The 19,821-nt window shown below is 42.6% G+C and overlaps 1 protein-coding gene across 2 annotated transcripts in view; it reads left to right on the forward strand.

Annotated features, from left to right (window-relative positions):
- KTN1 (kinectin 1) overlaps positions 1–19,821 on the forward strand; it is a 270,856-nt gene that overhangs the window by 40,889 nt on the left and 210,146 nt on the right. For both annotated transcript variants that reach the window (XM_033950824.1, XM_033950825.1), the window contains exons 3-5: positions 5,365–5,511; positions 12,934–13,107; positions 13,548–13,678. In XM_033950824.1, coding sequence (XP_033806715.1) covers positions 5,365–5,511; positions 12,934–13,107; positions 13,548–13,678 — 452 coding nt within the window. The remainder of the gene's footprint in view (positions 1–5,364; positions 5,512–12,933; positions 13,108–13,547; positions 13,679–19,821) is intronic.

The following is a 19,821-nucleotide window of genomic DNA, read 5'->3' on the forward strand; positions in this document are numbered from 1 at the left end:
TGGTTATGGATGAGCCTCGGATCTGATGTCCTAAATGCCCTCTGGTGGGGCCCACAGGCCACAGTAGATCTAAAAAATCGCTATTAATGTTAGAGGACCCCGCCTGGGGTGTGTTTGGTAGATCATTTAGGGGACTTGTTGGTGGTGAAATATATTCTTCTAACGAACTGCTTCTAACTCTTTTTCTTCCATGATCATAATATTGAGCATTTTGATTATTAGAGTGAAAGTTGTGATTATTAGTATTATGTTTATTGTGTATAGTCTGGGAATTGTGTGTTTTAGGTTGTGTTATATTCAATTTGCCATTACGTGAGACAGATCTAGTACTCTTCCTGCGTGTGTATTTAGGTTTCGATTTGGACCAGGGATAAACACTGTCTCTTTGATAGTCAATTTGGTCCCTTTTAAATTTATCTAATTTGGAAATTTTTATGTCTTTTTTATACTCTGCCATTTTAGGTTGTATATCTTTAATAACAGTTTCAAAATTGGAATCTTCATTTTTAAGATGTGTGAATTTTGCATCTAGCTCCATTCTTATTTTATTAGATTTATTTTGTGAAGTTTCAATTAATAAAATCATTAGATCTAGGGAGCATTTATTTAAAATCTTACACCAATCATTTTTTTTCTAATTAGTTTTCTCACTTTACGAGTATCATAACCTCTCTCTTAAAATTTAGCACAATAATTCTTGTGTAATTTTGAAATGGTACTGAGGCATATTTTGGAGGAAAAGTCCATAGTCTGTAATTGAGAAAGACATGGGGCAAGCCACTGCATGCCTCCGGATCAGTAGCATGGAATGTTGCTACTCTTTGGATTTTGGCCAGGTACTAGTAACCTGGATTGGCCACCGTGAGAACGGGCTATTGGGCTTGATGGACCGTTGGTCTGACCCAGTAAGGCTATTCTTATGTTTTTGAAAATTTTAATGACTCTCGGCTTTAAAAGAGGTCGCTCTGTTAATGTGGTGTAACCAAAAGACAGAGGCAAGTGACACCTTATAGGCTAACCAATTTATTGAGGAATGAACTTCTGATGAAACTGACTTCGATCCTCGAAAGCTCATGCCTCAAAGATGCCACCTGCTTCTGTCAGTTATTATTGTGAATAGCTTCTCTGTTTTTCCAGAACTGTTCTATTTTCATGATGTTTACTGTCTTGCATCATTTTGTAAAGTTTCTCTTGTGAGTACTTTCTAGTGGCCTGAAGATTACTGACTTTCAGATGGTCTTTTAGTGGAATTAGTTGAGGTGTATAGGATTTTATCCTTGGACAAGCATGCAGCATATTCTCACATATGGGTGACGTCAACCACGGAGCCCGGTACGGACAGTCTGAAGGTGAACTGTCATTTAAAATTTTTTGAAGTGCTTGTGACTATCTGCTCCATGCATGCGTGACTGCCTTTCCATCTGAAAAGGCAGAGCAATGAAGTCTGGTTTTGACTGAACTCCATTCAGTCGGTGTTGCCTTCCTGCTTCGCGTAATTCCTTCCTTTTCATTTGTTTTTCCAAGTGAGTAGAGAACTTTATTTTCTTTTTTCCTGTTTTCTCGAAGGGTTTTTCCTTGGCAGGTTTTGTGCTTCTGAATTTCTTCAGTTTAACTTGCCAAGTTAATTTTTTTCCGTCCATGTCGAAACCTTTGATAGGTTTTGAGAACGGCGGTTTGTGCTAGCAGTCTATTTCTGCAGCCAACCCTCATAACTGGTGTCTTCAGAGTTTAGACCCTGGACTCCACATCGGGGCTTGTACTTGGTCTTCTTCTTCAAATCACACTTTGTTAAGGCCCATTAAGCTTGGCAGGAGCAGTTGTTCGGTATGACCATGGACATCATAAGATCATCTCAGCCTTCGACGAAGCTTGTAAAAGAGCTACAAAGATTGCTACAAAGATCGCCTCAGAAAACTGGGATTATTCACCCTTGAGAAGAGAAGACTGAGAAGGGGGATCTGATAGAGACTTTTAAATTGCTAAAAGGAATCGACAAAATGGAGCAAGCTCACTCACCAGCAGGGGGAAAGGATGGTGAGCAAGAAACAGCGTTATTCACATTGGCAAATGTGACCCAGACTCGGACCAGAGGTCATGGCCTGAAGCTGAGAGGGGACACAGCCAGGACAAATGTCAGAAAGTTCTGCTTCACACAGCGAGTGGTGAACGCCTGGAACTCTCTCCCGGAAGAGATGGTGGAGGAAACCACCATTCTAGGATTTAAGGGAAAATTGGACACACATCTTCTTGCAGGACACATTGAGGGATACGAGTGACTAATGTATTCGCCAGGGTACGCCTGGCTGAGCCTCCGTGTGGGTGGATCACCGGACTGGATGGACCCCAGGTCTGATCCGGTACAGGCATTTCTTATGTTCTTATGAAAGCTTCTACATCGACATCGACGTCAACATCGGGGGAGCCAGTTTAGAAGCATCCACTTCCCAACAAGCATCATAGGTCTCTACAGCATCTAGTCTCTTGATGCAGACCAATCGATGACTCCAGTGCTCCCCAGCTTCGCAGGTTGTCTCTTCCTTATGACATGCATCCATTTCAGGACAACCTGCTGTACCGAGGGTACCAGCTGTTGAGCCATCAGTACAGGTGCATTCTTCCTAGCATTGCAGGTCTCAACGGCATTGAGCCTTTTGATGCAGACCGAACATCGATGTCGATTCTCCCCAGAATCACATGGTATGCATCCTCATCGAGGTCAACCACTTCGAGACAACCTGCTGCACTGATGGTACTGGCTGTTGAGCTATAAGTACTGGTGCGTTCTTTTTTTTTTTTTTTTTTCTTCAATTAATTTATTTTCAGTTTTCAAAATTAAAGACAAACAAATATTACTTGAATACAGATTTGGAAATAAAATTCCCACACTTATGTGGTGCCAGTAGTATAACATTTGAGAAATAACAAACAATTATTTAGTCCTGAATTTTTCATTCTTTTAAGGTGTCTTAGGTCTCAACGGCATCAAGTCCTTTGATGTAGACCGAGTAGCGACATCATCGTTCTTCATCTTTATAGGTTGTTTCTCCTTTATGTTGTGCACTCATCGAGGCACCCTCTTCGAGACAGCCTGCTGCAGCGGGGTACCTCCTGTTGAACTATCTGCACTGGTGCATGTTTCTGGGAGACACTCCATGAGTTCTTCGGAGGGAGCCCAGTAGTATGCTTAATTTGCACAAAATGCTGCTGCTTGCTTCGACTCCTTCAGTAGTTCCACTTAAGCATAGTGCTACGAGGCTTCAAGGTATCAGTGTCGGCTATCCATCGGAGCATCATGCTACTTCTCGTGGATCTATTCTGAGATTGACGCTCTCCATCGAAAACACAATCCATTGTTTCGAAGTAAAGATGCTCTTCTTCAACAAGGCATTCCAAGCTGAGGTATCATCCTTTCTCATCGCATTTCCTCTGGGATATCACAAACTTCTGGCAAACATTCCTGGATTTCCATAGCCTGTGATAACACAGACAAACCTTCTTCTAGGTTAGGAGAAACTTTATCTACCTCTTTCATTACCCAATCTGAGCTGTCTGAGTGGTAAACTCCTGGAGCAAACTCTTGCTGCTTTTCAGCCTCTGCTGCAGTACCATCTGCAGCTCCCTCTGCATTTTCTTGCTCTCTCCTGTTCAAGATGCCTGATCCTATCTTTAAACAGATGCAAGCCACGCCCCCTAAGCCAGGGCTGGAAAAAAGGAAAAGGCTCTTTAGAACACAGACTTTAAACTCCTGCTTTTAGCAGATCTCTGCCTTAAAGGCACAGGCACACAATTGGGTACTAAACCCTTGGTTGAGTTTGAGCTTGTTCCAGCCAAGTCACAGCTTCTTTGTTCCGCATCCTCCTGCCATTCTTCAGCATGATCTTTCTTGCTATTCAAGGGTAGTCAGCTTTTCCTGGGATCCAGGCAATAACCTGGTCTGCCTTCCTACAAAGGGGTTTGGTGAAAATCCTGTCTTTACTTGGGAGAAACCCTGAGCTGGCTATGGGTTTGTTATAGCCTAAACACGTCTCACTGTCACATCCAAAGTTTTTCGTATTAGTATCATTACTCTGGCCTTCTGATGTACTGCTTCTGCTCCGATAACCTTACCCATCCACCAACCCTTAAATTTCTCATGCTCAGCAGAGGTCAGGTGCGTCTCTTGTAGAAAGGCCAGATCCACCTTTTGATGGTTCAAGATTTGCAATATTTTTTGCCATTTAACTCGAGAGGTCACCCCATTAACATTCCAAGAAATTAATTTAACCATGTGGGATTCTGAATTCTTGAATCTTAAGTTAGCCACATAGTAGTAGTTAGGGGTAACTGTCCCAGCCCACAGTCCCACCCCAATGATAATTGTCCAAATATACACAAGATAAGGATATATGACTTCTCGTAGTCACTTTAGACCCTGGGGTCAGATCCTTCTGGCCCCTCCCCCCAAAAAGATCGATAAAATACAGAGAAAAGTAGAAAGAAAAAACAGAAGGAAAGGGAACATTAATGCAAATTGGTTTCACTGTCATAATGGGTGATCCCACACCGGATTCAGAATCCCAAGGAATTGATCTTGGCAGGCAAGGCACTCTGTTAAAGTAAGACTTATAATGTGGGTAAAATTTGCCATTATTAAGAGAGGGGTTCAGGAGATTGAGGCACACGCATCCCCCATATATTTGTTTTAAAAGTATTTCCATGTAATTTGTACTTTGTACTTTTTGACAAGGTAAAAAAAAAATATCAATTTTTACTTGTTTTATACCACTCAGGATTTGTAGACCTCAATCATGTCTTCAGCTGTTTCTTTTGTAATCTGAAGAGCGCTAACCTCTAGCCTTTCCTCATATGAGAGGAGTTCCTTCACTTTTATAATTTTGGTCGCTCTTTGAATCTTTTCTAATTCTGCTAATTCTGTTTTTTTGGGATTCGTCAACCAGAATTGAATGCAATACTCGAATGAGATATTATAATGTTCTGGGTCTTATTTATCATCCCTTTCTTAATAGCCTTACTGAATTGTGATATAAAAATTGTAAAATTTAAGATAATTGGCTGAAGAAAGTGATGGATAAACAGCTGTTTCGAAAGCATGCACTGTTAGATTTTGATTTTGTATGTATTTAGCAGTTATTTTGCTTTGACTGCAGTTGCTCTTTTCTGCATCAAAGAAACTTCTACTCTAGGTGACTGCCTAATCTATGCAAAGGGCAAGCTGGTCCTGTGTTTGTGTAGTAAGACCTTTAACTTGTGTTCCAACAGGTGTCAAGCCTCTACAGTTTCTCTGATCACCATTCAGCATGTGCACCTGTTCAGCTGCCTCTACTAGTTATGAAACTGTATTATTACATGTTTTTGTCTCTACAGAAGACTCTCCTATTTCTTCAGACACAAAGGTTGAATCATTTGTGTTACCCACCAAGAAACATGAGCCAATAAACTTGTTTGAGATGAAACAGGAAAGTGGAGTAGGAAAGAGAAAAGGTGCAATAAAAAAACAAAAAATTGAAAACGGTAAATAATTCTTTCTTAAAAATTCCTTTTTTCCTTTTATTAAAAAAAAAAAAAATCATAAACAGTATTTATCCTAGGACAAGTAGGCAGCATATTCTCAACAGGTGGGTGACGTCACCGACGGAGCCCCGCAGCGGACAGCCTCGCAAGCAGACTTGCTTGAAGATCTTTGTAAGAGCTTACGAGTGCTGCACTGTGCATGCGCGAGTGCCTTCCCGCCCGAGTAAGGGCATGCGTCACCTGTGAGGTACCTCAGTTCAATGTTTTCCATGGAGCCGAAAAGTCCTCTTCACTTCAGCTCTGCAGCTACTTCGTTGCCTTCTTGCACCGCGGCTTTGTTGTTTTTCTCAGTTGCTGTGCCCATGTGTTTTTTTTCTCCTTTTCTTTTTAAAAAAAAGTTTTTTATTGTTTCTTGTTGTCCGGCGGCCTTTTGGCCTAGGCCTGGACGCTTAACCTCGTTCTTTAGTCGGCCTTTCTTTTTTTCTATGTCCCGGCCTCTTACCGGTTTCAAAAAGTGTAGCCAGTGCGGCAAGGTAATTTCACTCACCGACCCTCATCGTTGGTGTATTGCTTGCCTGGGTCCCGAACATTGCCTCGACACTTGTTCGCGATGTGCTACCTTTCAACCTCGAGCCCTTCGCAGACGCCATGTCAAAATTCTTCAACTATTTGGCACTATGGAGCAGTCTGCTGAGAGGGTCTCGACCTTGGCTTCGGAGACGGCCTCGACTTCCAAGACCTCGACCCTGACACCTGTGGCTGCCTCGACCTCGACACCTTCGGTCTCGAAGGCCTCACTTGCAGTCCCTTCTAAGTCTTCATTTGCGGGTAAGTCTCCTGTTTCTCCTTCAGGTACCCTTCCTAAGAAGCCTCAGAGTCTCAGGCATCCTAGGCCATTCCTATGGTCCTGCCAGCCTCTTTGAGACCTCCAGCTAAGCGTGCCTCCAAACATAGGAAATACTCATCCTCGAGGTCGCCCTCTTTGGAGCGCACTGCTGCACCTTCGAGACCTGATCCCTTCGTCTTGGTGCCTATGTTCGAGGACATGTTGAAAGCTATTCTGACCACTCAGATTTCCTGGTTCAGATCCTCCTGGCCTCGACCCTGCTTCATACGAACCAGCCTGAGCCTCAGCCTGAGCCTCCTGTTGAGGCACCTCGAGGCAAGCCTCGGAAGTCTTGTCGCTTATCATCCAGTGACTCTTCGCCTCCTCCTGGGACACGCTCTCCTGAACCTCGATTGAGGCATCGCTCGAGGCATTCGAGGCACCTTGCTTCCAAGCACAGTCAAGAGTCTTTTCTCAAGCAGAAAACCTCTCCTCCTCCGGATACTGAGTCTCCTATGCTTCGTTTATCAAAGGCTGTCGATACTTCTTCAAAACCTAAACATAGGTCTCGTAAAACTTTCTCACCGACTGCTTCTCCTCGAAGTTCATCCAGGTCGAAGACTCCTCCATCGAGACCGCTTCCGAGGGAGCCTTCTCCTCCTGCCTCGACCCACTCTGTTCCTCGGACCCCGGGGACTTCGCCATCGAGGCTTCTTAAGCGCAAACACTCTCTGACTCCTCCTGTCATAGGTAGTGGAGCTTCTTCGGTAACTGTGCAGCTGGATTCTGAGCCTCTTTCTCAGTATTCCAGAGAGGCTTCTCCTTCCTATTTGGTGGCTCTTAAGTCTCTCTCTCCTTCCCCTGAGGGTTCTTCTGCCTCAAAGTCTGCCTCATTTGTGAGATTTGTCTTTGACAGGGTCGAGGCCGGGAGGATCTCCACTCTTATTCCAAGTACACTCTTGAGTTCTTGTCCGACATGGAGTTGCCTCATCCACCCAAGGAGACCTTGAGGCTCCCTTTGACTCCTGTTTTAAAGCAAACTTTCTTCAGGAATATGGAAACTCCTTATTCCATTACAGCCATTCCATCTAAGCTGGAATCCAGGTATCGCACCGTACCTTGTAAGGGATTTGAGAAATCTCGATTGTCTCACCAGTCCTTGGTTGTGGAATCTTCATTAAAGAAAGCTCAACCATCTAAGCTCTACACTGCGGTCCCTCCAGGCAGGGAGGGCCGTACCATGGACAAGTTTGGCCGTAGACTGTATCAGAATTCCATGATGGCTAACAGAATTCTCAATTACAATTACACTTTCACTGCTTATTTTAATCACTTCCTCAAAATAATGCCTAAGTTTTATCCGGCTCTTGAGGAACAGTGTCTTCCAGAATTCAAACAGATTATTCGAACTCTGTCTCAACTTCGACTTCATGCTGCAAGCCACATACGATGCCTTTGAACTCTCTTCCAGAGTTTCTGCTTTTGCAGTAGCCATGCGTCACCTTGCTTGGCTCCGCATTGTTGATATGGATCCCAATTTGCAGGACCGTCTAGCGAACTTGCCTTGCCAGGGAAATGAACTTTTTGATGATGCCATTGAAGCTGCTACAAAGCGCCTCTCTGAACATGAGCGCTCTTTTGCTTCCTTGATTTGGCCGAAGCCTAAGACTCCTCCTGCTCGGCCATACAAGCATCCACCACGTCGTTATCCTCAAAAAACGACGCCAGCTTTCTCCAGGCCTCCGCCTAGATGACCGCCACAACAACAACGACAGCAGAAAGCTCAGACTCCTGCTGCGGCTAAACCAGCTCAGTCTTTTTGACATTCCCAGTCTGAGCATACCAAGCTCCCTCCATCAGACTTCTCTTCTGCCCATAGGAGGTCGTCTTCACCATTTTTATCACCAGTGGGAGATGATCACCTCAGATCTCTGTGTTCTCACCATCCTTCGGGAGGGATACTCACTTCACTTTCTTCAGGTGCCTCCAGATCGCCCTCCAAGAGAGTGTCCTTCCAATTCGTCGCAACTTCCCCTTCTTCAGGAAGCTCAGGCTCTTCTTTGCCTTTGAGCTGTCGAGGAGGTTCCCTTGAACCAACGGGACATGGGCTTTTATTTTCTAGTCCCAAAGAAGATGGGGGACTTGCGACCCATTCTGGACCTCAAGAGCCCTCAACCAATTTCTAGTCAAAGAGAAGTTTTGGATGCTTTCTTTACCAACTTTGTATTCCCTGATGAATCAGGGAGATTGGCTATGCTCTCTGGATCTCAGAGGCTTACACTCGTATCCCTATTCATCCAGCCTCTCGCAAGTATTTAAGAATTCATGTGGGGAATCTTCATCTACAATACAGAGTTCTTCCTTTTGGACTCTCCTCATTCCCCAGAGTCTTCATGAAGTGTTTGGTGGTGATGGCTGCAGCTCTCCGTACCCAGGGTCTTCAAGTTTTTCCATATGTGGACGACTGGCTCATCAAAGCCCCCTCTCAACAAGGGGTTATTGCCAGACTTTTATGTTCCTCTAATGTCTGGGGTTCAAAATCAACTTTCCAAAATCCCAGTTGAACCCATCTCAGTCTCTTCAGTTCATCGGGGCCACTCTGGACACTGTCCAGCTCAGAGCGTTCCTGCCTCAACCACGTTGGAATGCCCTCATTCGCCTTTGCCATCAAGTGTCTCATCTCACATCAATTTCAGCGAGACAAATGATGATTCTACTCGGTCACATGGCTTCTACAGTTCACGTGACTCCTTTTGCCAGACTTCACCTTCGCATACCTCAATGGACAGTGGCATCTCAGTGGCAACAAGCTACCAACCCACTTTCTCAACAGATTATGGTAACTCCTTTGTTGAGACAGTCTCTCCACTGGTGGATGCTCTCTTCCAATCTTTCCAGAGGTTTGCTGTTCCACACTCTCCCTCATCAGAAGGTTCTCACAACAGACTCGTCAAACTACGCATGGGGAGCCCATCTAGACGGTCTCCATACCCAAGACCATTAGTCTCCTGCAGACTGTCTTTGTCACATCAATCTGTTGAAACTCAGAGCGATTTTCAATGCTCTCAAAGCTTTTCAACACTTTCTTCACGACAACCGGATGGACAACCAAGTCGCCATGTACTATGTCAACAAACAGGGAGGTACGTGATCTCACTCCCTTTGTCAAGAGGCTCTGAAGCTATGGGATTGGGCAATCCATCAAAACATCTTTCTCAGAGCTGTATACATTCAAGGTCAGCACAACTGCCTAGCGGACAAATTGAGTCGTCTTCTGCAACCTCACGAATGGACACTCAATTCCTTGCCTCTCCGTCAGGTGTTTGCTCAATAGGGGACTCCTCAGATAGACCTCTTTGTGTTTCCCCTCAACAGCAAGCTGCCTCAGTTCTGCTCCCGGATATACTCTCCCCAGCGTCTCGAGGCAGATGCTTTCCTCCTGGACTGGACGGGTCAGTTTTTCTGTGCTTCCCTTCATTCCCTCTGATTCTCAAGACTCTTGTCAAGCTCAAGTTGCACCTGCCACCATGATTCTGATAGCTCCTCGGTGGCCCAGACAACTGTGGTACTCCCTTCTACTTCAACTCAGCACCAGGGAGCCTCTGCTTCTACCAGTTTTTCCCTCTCTGCTTACTCAGAGTCAAGGATCCTTACTTCGTCCCAATCTGCAGTCTCTACACTTAACAGCTTGGAACCTTTCAACCTAACTGACTTTCTGCAGTTTTCTCAATCTGTACAGGACATTTTGGTGGATTCCAGAAAGTCGTCCACTAGGCAGTGTTACGGTCAGAAATGGACTAGATTTTCTGCTTGGTGTTCTACTCGCCAAATGGAGCCAATGTCTACCTCATTGGCTTCTGTTATTTACTTCACTTATCACAATCTGGCCTCCAGTCTACATCTATCCGAGTCCATCTCAGTGTGATTGCTGCTTTCCATCCTGTGGTTTCCCGCTTCATGAAAGGACTTTTTAGTGTACATCCACCACTCAAACCACCTCCAATGGTCTGGGATCTCAATGTTGTCCTGGCTCAATTGATGAAGCCTCCATTTGAACCACTTGATAAGGCTCATCTCAAGTATCTTACTTGGAAAATGTTTTTTTCTGATTGCCCTCACGTCTGCTCGAAGAGTCATTGAGTTACAAGCCTTGGTTGCGGATCCACCTTTCACAGTTTTCCACCATGACAAAGTGGTCCTCCATACTCATCCAAAATTCTTGCCTAAAGTTGTTTCAGAATTTCACATCAATCAATCTATTGTTCTTCCAGTATTTTTTCCAAAGCCTCATTCTCACCCTGGAGAAGTGGCGCTCCATACTTTGGACTATAAGCGTGCCTTGGCTTTCTACTTGCAACACACTCAACCTCGCAGAACAGCCCCACAACTTTTCATCTCCTTCGATCCAAATAAGTTGGGGTATCCTGTCTCGAAGCGAACCATATCTAACTGGATGGCTGCTTGCATCTCTTTCTGCTGTGCTCAGGCTGGTCTCCCTCTGCAGGGTCAAGTCACGGGCCACAGAGTTAGAGCAATGCCGGCGTCTGTAGCTTTCCTCAGATCAACTCCTATTGAGGAAATCTGCAAGGCTGCCACTTGGTCCTTGGTTCAAACTTTCACCTCTCATTACTGTCTGGATACTTTCTCCAGAAGGGTTGGCCATTTTGGCCAGTCTGTTTTATAAAATCTCTTTTCTTAACTTGCCAACTTTCCCTCCATCCCATTATGCTTAGCTTGGAGGTCACCCACCTGTTGAGAATATGCTGCCTGCTTGTCCTGAGATAAAGCACAGTTACTTACCGTAACAGTTGTTATCCAGGGACAGCAGGCAGATATTCTCACAACCCACCCTCCTCCCCTGGTTGGCTTCTTAGTTAGTTATCTGAACTGAGGTACCTCACAGGAGACACGCGCCCTGACTCGGGCGGGAAGGCACTCGCGCATGTGCAGTGCAGCACTCGTAAACTCTTACAAAGATCTTCAAGCAAGTCTGCTTTTGAGGCTGTCCTCTGCGGGGCTCCGTTGGTGACATCACACACCTGTTGAGAATATCTGCCTGCTGTGCCTGGATAACAACTGTTACGGTAAGTAACTGTGCTTTCAGGGTAGCTGGAAATTATGTGCCTCAACTTTCATGTCTTTGTTAGCCTTTCTCTGTAACACCCAAAATATTTACAGGCATGTGTGAGAGTTTTAGATCTGATAACATTTTTTTGTAAAGAACTTTTTATTAAACCAAAAATGTCATACACATCTCAAAATCCAGCCTTGCAAATATATAACATTTAGGTACCCATATTCTTTGATACCTTGCAATAAACCAGGGGTGTGCACTAAACCAGGTGTGTCCAACCTGCGGCCCCGTGAAGTATTTTGTGCGGCCCCGGTTGAGGGCGATGCAGTGTTTTCCTCTGCTGCCCCCGGTTGTTTACCACCTTGCCGGCTCCCTCCTCTGTCTTGCTGCAGCGTTTGTGCGGGCCAGAAAATTTTTTTTCGGCCAATGCGGCCCAGTGAAGCCAAAAGGTTGGACACTCCTGCACTAAGCAATGTAATGCGGCTTATCATAAACACCTCCCCCCCACCAGTCCTGTCTTCCTCACCCCCTTCCTCAGTTGGACACAAAGAAAAGAGGTTCAACGTGCCCTATAAACCATTAAGTTACCCATTACGCTCACACCATTTAATGTAGGGACTCCAGTTCATTAGGAAGGTACCCACATAGAAGTCAATTTAGGCATTTGACTTACATAATCCACCTTAATCTTCACTTATCGAGTGGGGACCACAGAATGTTTCCAGGCTGTTGCTAAAGTCATTCGGGCTGCTGTTATTATTGAAAATATTACTATATGATACTTTCTAGGTACTCCAGTTGGTTTAATATTCAAAAGTCCACAACCCATATCTTGTGGTATCTGTGAATCAGCTGAAAAATCACATCCCAGAAAGGTTGAGCATTGGAGCACAACCACCATATGTGTACAAATGTCCCCTGCTCCCCACAGTCTTACGTACAGAGATTAGAGTCACATACATTAAATTGATACAATCTTACAGGTGTTAAACACCATGGCTACAATACGTTGTACCCATTTTCTACTATATTGCTCACTATAGACACCCATAAAAGAGCAAAAAATCTGTCTCTACTGGAAGGGCTCATAATGATGTGGGAGAGTCTCCCACTTAGATACATATAATGCGGGAGGCCCCCCTGTTTGTAACAAAGCCCGATAAAGGTGGGAAATATATTCCCTTCCACTGGAACCCTCTCATAACCTCTCCCATAATATATCTTCTACCACAAGATCTGATAAAAGGCAGATAACTTGCCTCTACTGAAATTGATCCATCGGCAATAGCCCATACTCTCTTGTTAACTTTGCCAGTGGTATTAGCTTACCCTCCACTAAAAATTGACAGATAAGTCAATCCCGTCTCTGCCCAGTGTTTATATCAGATCCAATAATAACTTGAATTAATGAATAGGATTTCTGGTGGGAAAACATACTGGTATATAGTATTGGAATGAAGTAATGACATTTTGAGTGGTGTGACGTTGTTTAGACAGCAGTTATCACCTGGTGGAACTTTAGTTTCAGGTTTAGTAGATGAACCTCTGATTGAAGCAACGACTTACATTCCTTTGATGGATAACACCAATGCAAACTCAATGGTGGAAAAGGATTTGAATAACACAGTCAAAAATGAACTCGCTGATGTCTTCCAGAAAAGTAATGTCAAGAAACTTAAGAATGAAACTGATAAAGGTAAATCTAATGGTGTCTGGAGCAATGTGGTGAAAAAATGTGGGAGGCTTTTTATTTTTGTTATGATGGATCTGTTTAGCTGAATGGATAAAATAGATTTCTTCAAATATGGGGATTTTGTAATTTAATTACCAGGATCCCAGAAGTACCTTAACAAGTAACCCGTTCTGAGCTCTCTGGGAAGGATGGGATAAAAAAAGGAATTAAATAATTGAATAATTTTTCTAATTATGTTATTGAAATTGGGAGCTTTTACCTTTCTCCTCATTTCTCTTATTAAGGAATCTTGTTAGAAGCAATAAGCAAGCTGAATATGTTGAAAAATCTGATTGGTGCTATTTTTAAGATTGAGGCATCCTGTATGCTGTGCTTTTAGGAAAAGGGTAGTTTGATCATGTAGACTATAGTTAGAAAGATCTTTAATTTTCTCTTGATTTCAGAAAATGCTGAAGTCAGAGTCAAAGATTTTCTTCTGGTCATGAAGAACATGATATTCACTGAAGAAGAGGCCCTTCATATTGTTGAACTGCTAAAGGAGAAGTCTAATGCTGTTAAGGATGCCATTCACAAGGTAAGCACAGTGGGGTCAATTTTCAAAACAGTGCAGGAAGGTGTAGAGTCTGCATGTACTTTCCCTGCAGACTTAGGCAGTATTTAAAGGAAAAAGTACATGTGATGTTGCCTCCCTTGACCTAACTCGACCCCAGGATTACATCTATGAAAATGCCCTTAAAAGTGTGCACTTTGTGGTACAGTGTTCAGATGCCCAAATATTGCGAGGAGTACTAATTAATTAAATGATATGCTCAATAAATAATTCTATCAAATGTCCAGCATATATTTTTCTTTAATTTATCTAATTAAATATTATATATAAAAAACATAAAGTGCTTTTAGTGAAAGTGCTCAGTATCCTTTGTCTCCTCCATTTGAAGCCGCTGAGAGACCAAATATGGGACCATCATATGCACCATTCTGTCCCTGTATTAACATAACAAGCAGTTACTTCAAATTGTTTAAATCTATGTCAAGGCTACTCGACTGTTAGGATGAGGTGCTCATCTAGATGGCCACCATGCTTGAAGAGTATGGTTTCAACACAAACAAACCCTTGATGTCAATCTTCTCAAACTGGGAGCAATAGGCAGCACTCTCAAAATGTTCCTGGATTGTTTTCTCTAACAGGTAGTCCTTTTCCTTACAGACAGGTTACCATGTTCTACCTGAACAAACGAGGGGGCATGGGATCTCTCACCCCCTTTGCATGAAAGCAGTAGAGATTTTGAATTGGCAACTGCTCGCGGCATACTTAGAGCAGTTTACTTAGCAGGGAAGCAGAATATCTGGGCAGACAAATTGAGCAGACTCCTTCAGCCTCATGAATAGTCTCTTAGCACGTCCGTCTTATGTCAGATTTTCTCCAAATGGGAGACATTGGACATAGATCTTTTTTCTTCCTCCCCACAACAACAAACTTCCACAATTCTGCTCCAAACTCTATACTCCCAGTCTTCTAGAGTTGGATGCCTTCCTCATTTGTTGGAGGGGACAGATTTTTCTACACATTTTCTCCAATACCTCTCATTGGGGAAAGCTCCACTGAAACTTTGCAAGATCGAAGCACCATGATCCTCATAGCCCCGCTTTGGCCATGTCAGATTTGGTTTCTGTTTCTCCTAGAGCTCTCGGCCATGAAACCTTGGAAGTTACAACCGTTCCCAACGCTAATGATGCAGAACCAAGGGATCCCTCCTTCACTCCAACTCCTGTTGTTTAGCACTAATAGCGTGGTTCCTTTCACTGAATGAGGGTCGCCGTCTGAGCGGACTGCTGGGCACGATGGACCACTGGTCTGATCCAGCGGCGGCATTCTTAAGTTCTTAGTAAACTAGCTTTCTGCCTCTCAGCTGCAGTATCTGCTGTCATTCAAGTGTCTAGAAAACTCTCCACTCAACGTTGCTGTTGCTTCAAATGGACAAGATTTTCTTCCTGGTGTGGATCAAATTTTCTAGAACTCATCGCATGCCAACTTCTATCTATCCACTGGAATATCTTCTCCACCTCTCTAACCCCGGTCTAAAAACCAATTTATTTCAATTTCATCTAAGTGCTTTCTGTGTGTTTCACTCTCCCTTGGAGAAAAACCCTCTATCTGCTCCTCTTTTGGTTATCCATTCTACACACAACCATCTTGTCAAGGCTCCACCTGTTTGGGATCTTAATGTAGTACTATTTGCTCTAATAGTCTCACTTGGAAAGTCGCTTTCTTCATTGTCCTTGCATCTGCATATCCTGTGATCTCCAAACTCTTGTTTCTGATCCTCCCTACACAAGATTCTACCATGATAGAATAGTGCTTTGAACTCATCTAAAAATCCTATCTAAAGCTGTCTCAGAATTCTACCTCAACCAGATCATAGTTCTGTCTTTTTCCTTTCCAAACCTCATAAGCATCATGGAGAGGGAGTTCTTCACTCCTTGGACTGCAAACATGCTCTGGCACACTACCTGGAACACACTAAACCTCATAGACGATCCTCTCAACTTTTTGTGGCTTTTGACCCTAACAGACTAGGAGTTCCTGTTACCAAGAGAGCCATCTCTACTTGGCTAGTGTACTGTCTCTTTCACATATACTCAGACTGGGCTGACGCTTCAGGACCATGTGGCAGTCTGAGCTATAGCTACTTCAGTGGCTCATTTCCACTTTGAATCTATTGAGGAGATTTGCAAACGGCTACCTAGTCCTCAATCCATACCTTTCTCACTTCTGTTTGGAACAAAATGCCAGAAGAGACAGTCGGTTTGGACAAGTAGTTCTACAAAATCCTTTCCCTGCTTGAATGTCATCCTTCCCTCCAGCCCTCTTGGGTGTCACCAGGTTCACGAATTTATATCCATTATCCTTCTCCAGAGTCATGATCCTGGCAGCTTGGGAGTCCCACATGTGAGAATATTATGTCCGCTTGACCTTGGAGAAAGCAGAAATACTTACCTGTAGCAGGTGTTCTCTGAGAACAGCAGGCATATATTCTCACAACCCACTCATCTCCCTTAGATGGCTTCTTAACTTTATTACTGAACTGATGGTCCTGCGAGCTGGAATTGGGCGAGAAGGCCCTGAGACGCACGTGGTATGGGGACTGCCTAAATATTTAGGATGACAGCACACTTGGTAGTGTCCGTACTGAATTTCGTGGATAACGTCACCCATGTGTGTGAATATGTCCTCTGAATGCCTGCTACAGGTAAGTATCTTTGCTTTACCAGCTGTATTAGGGGAGCAGGTTTTATGCATACTTCTCAATTATAATTGTGTCTTAGGATCCTATATACTGTATAGTAGATAGAGTATTCTGAAATACAAATTACCTTTATTCTTGTTTGCTATGTGATTGTAAACAAGAGTTAAAAAGAGAACAAAGGAAATGCGCAGTCCCTCCAGTTATACAATTAAAACACATAAGATATCAAGATAAATCTCTCAGTTAACCAACTTGTAGAGGAAGAAATAAAGTAATACTCACAGATGCACAATGAACTATGGGGGTAATGAAGACTTAAATTGATTTGTTTAGTATCACAAATGCAGACTTCGTCTCTGACATATATTATCAGGTAGGGTGGTGGGGGTTAATGACAGGAGTATCTCCTTATTTCTCTTAATCCCTGAAGTGTTGATTACATAGTAAATGATGGCAGATAAAGAGCCAAATGGTCTATCCAGTCTGCCCAAATATACACACTATAATTTAATTTAAATTGTTCTTTTTCTTAGATATTTCTGGACCAGAAACCCAGAGCTCTGCCTGGTACTGTACCTAGGTTCCATCTAATGGAGTCTCAATCAAAGCTCACTCCAGCCCATCCTCAACTGAATGGCACAGACTGTGCAAGTCTGCCCAGTACTGGCCTTAGTTCTTCAATATATACCATTATTTTCTGATTAGAGATCCTCTATGTTCATCCCATGCTTTTTAAAACTCTGTCACAGTTTTCCTCTCCACCATCTCCTTCAGGAGCGCATTCCAGGCATCAGCCATCCTCTCCGTAAAGAAGAATTTGCTAACATTACTCTTGAGTCTATCATCCTTCAACCTCAGATTATACCCTCTGGTTTTACCATTTTCATTTCTCTGATTTTGTCGTACATTAATACCTTTCAAGTATTTGAACGTTTGAATCATATCTCCTCTGCCCTTCCTTTCCTTTTCATTGGTGAGGCCCCACTTAAGAGTATTGTGTTCAGTTTTGAAGACCGTATCTAGCAAAGGACATAAGAAGACTTGAAACGGTCCAGAGAAAGACAACAAAAATGGTAGGAGGTTTGCGCCAAAAGATATATGAGGAGAGACTGGAAGCCCTGAATATGTATACCCTAGAGTCTGCTGACTCAGTCTCATTCAGTTATGTTTGTTTACGTGTTACGTGACAAAAATGGATGGAACACTAATAGTGTGTATAACGTGATTTAAATCAAGGGAAAAAAGACCTCAAAATACCCCTTAAAGTGTGATCAATGAAGTCACAAATATCTCGGGGTTAGGTATCATCACCGGTCAAAAACCCTTGAAAAATTTTTTTAAATATTTTTACTTTTAATTGATTTTTAATGTTTAAAATATTTTTTCTATTAATACAAATATATTGTATATCTATTTCATATTTGTATTTTTCTTCTCTGAACAAGTGAGCATATTGATAACCAGCAACTATTGGTTCAATACCAAAATAATCATCATGCTTATATTTGAATACTAATAAGCACTTATTAAAGATAAGTATTCAATATATTTGTATTAATAGAAAAAAATATTTTAAACATTAAAAATCAATTAAAAGTAAAAATATTTAAAAAAATTTTTCAAGGGTTTTTGACCGGTGATGATACCTAACCCCGAGATATTTGTGACTTCATTGATCACACTTTAAGGGGTATTTTGAGGTCTTTTTTCCCTTGATTTAAATCACGTTATACACACTATTAGTGTTCCATCCATTTTTGTCACTTTATATGAATATTTGGACACTATTTTGTTTTCCATTCTTTCATTCAGTTTATATTGTTTACGTGTTACACAATTTTATTTTTTATAATTGTTGCCACCATTTTTCCCGGCACTGAAGTGAGGCTTACTGTTCTGTAATTTCCTAGATCTCCCCTGGAGCGTTTTTTAAAAATCGGCATAACATTGGCCACCCTCCAATCTTCAGGTACTACAGACGATTTTAGCGACAGGTTACAGATTGCTAACTGCAGGTCAGCAATTTCATTTTTGAGTTCTTTTAGTACCCTGGGATGTATATCATCCAGTCCAGGCGATTTATCACTTTTTAACTTGTCGATTTGGCTTAGTACATCTTCCAGATTCACCGAGATTTCTTTCAGTTCCTCTGCATCATCGCCCCTGAAAACCATTTCCGGTTTAGGTAGATCTCTTACATCTTCTTCTATAAAGACCGAAGCAAAGAATTCATTCAGTCTCTCTGCTATGACCTTATCCTCCCACAGCTCTCCTTTTGCTCCTTGATCATCCAACAGTCTCACAGATTCTCTAACAGGTTTTCTGCTTCTGATGTACCTAAAAAAATTGTTTTGAGTTTTTGCCTCTTTTGCATGTTTCTCTTCATATTGGAAATATATTACATATTTTTATTTTAATCAGGTACTTTAGCTAGATTGTGAGCCTTCGGGACAGATGGGGTAGTTTTTCTCAAGCACTTACTTTCATTTTAGCTTGATACATTGTAAACTGCTTAGGTTAGTAAAATGCAGGAGCGGTATATCAAATTTTAAATAAACATAAACATATTCAACTCATAGCTGTCTTTATAAATGCTTTGCATCTAACTTGTCAGTGCTTGTGTTTCTTCTTTTCTTCATTTGGATCCTTTTTCCATTCTTTAAAGGATGTTTTATTTTGCTCTAATAACTTCTCTCACTTCACCTTTTAACCATGCCAGCTCTCGTTTCCTCTTCTTTCCACCTTTGCTGATAACATGGAATACATCTGGTCTAAGCTTCCACAATCCTAACAGCTCTTCCTTCAGGTACTCTCCCATTTAACTAAAGTCCGTATGTTTGAAATCTAGGACTTTGAGTTTTGTGTGGCCACCCTCCACTTTAGCTGGTATATCGAACCAAACCGTTTGATGATCGCTATTTTCTAGGTAGGCACCCACTTGAATATTAGAGATACTCCCCATTTGTGAGTATCAGATCCAGTATCGCATTTTCCCTCGTAGGTCCTGTCACTATTTGTCTGAGCAGAGCCTCTTCAAAGGCATCCATAATCTCCCTACTTCTTTCCGATTCCGCAGATGGAACTTTCCAGTTAGCATCCGGCAGATTGAAATCACCCATCAGCAGCACCTCCTCTTTCTTTCCAAACTTTGGATATCTACAATCGGATCTTTATCAACTTGTTGCGTTTGAGTCGGAAGTCTGTATACTACACCCATGTAGATAGAAGTTCCATTTTCTCTTTTCAGAGCTAACCATGTTGCTTCTTCCTCTCCCCAGGTCCCCAGCATTTCAGTCACTTGGATATCGATCTTTAAATAGAGAGCTACCCCTCTACCTTTTACTTTGAGCTTGGTGCTTTTTTGGCAAATCTTTAGGCAACACTCAGCTTGTGCCTTAGATTTCTAATTTAGTTGTACACAAACAGGGGTTTGTGTCTCTATCTCATTGATTTAAGTGAGATGTTTTTG

The sequence above is a fragment of the Geotrypetes seraphini genome, chromosome 7 (assembly GCF_902459505.1).
Source record: "Geotrypetes seraphini chromosome 7, aGeoSer1.1, whole genome shotgun sequence".
In the NCBI taxonomy this organism is placed as follows: Eukaryota; Metazoa; Chordata; class Amphibia; order Gymnophiona; family Dermophiidae; genus Geotrypetes; species Geotrypetes seraphini.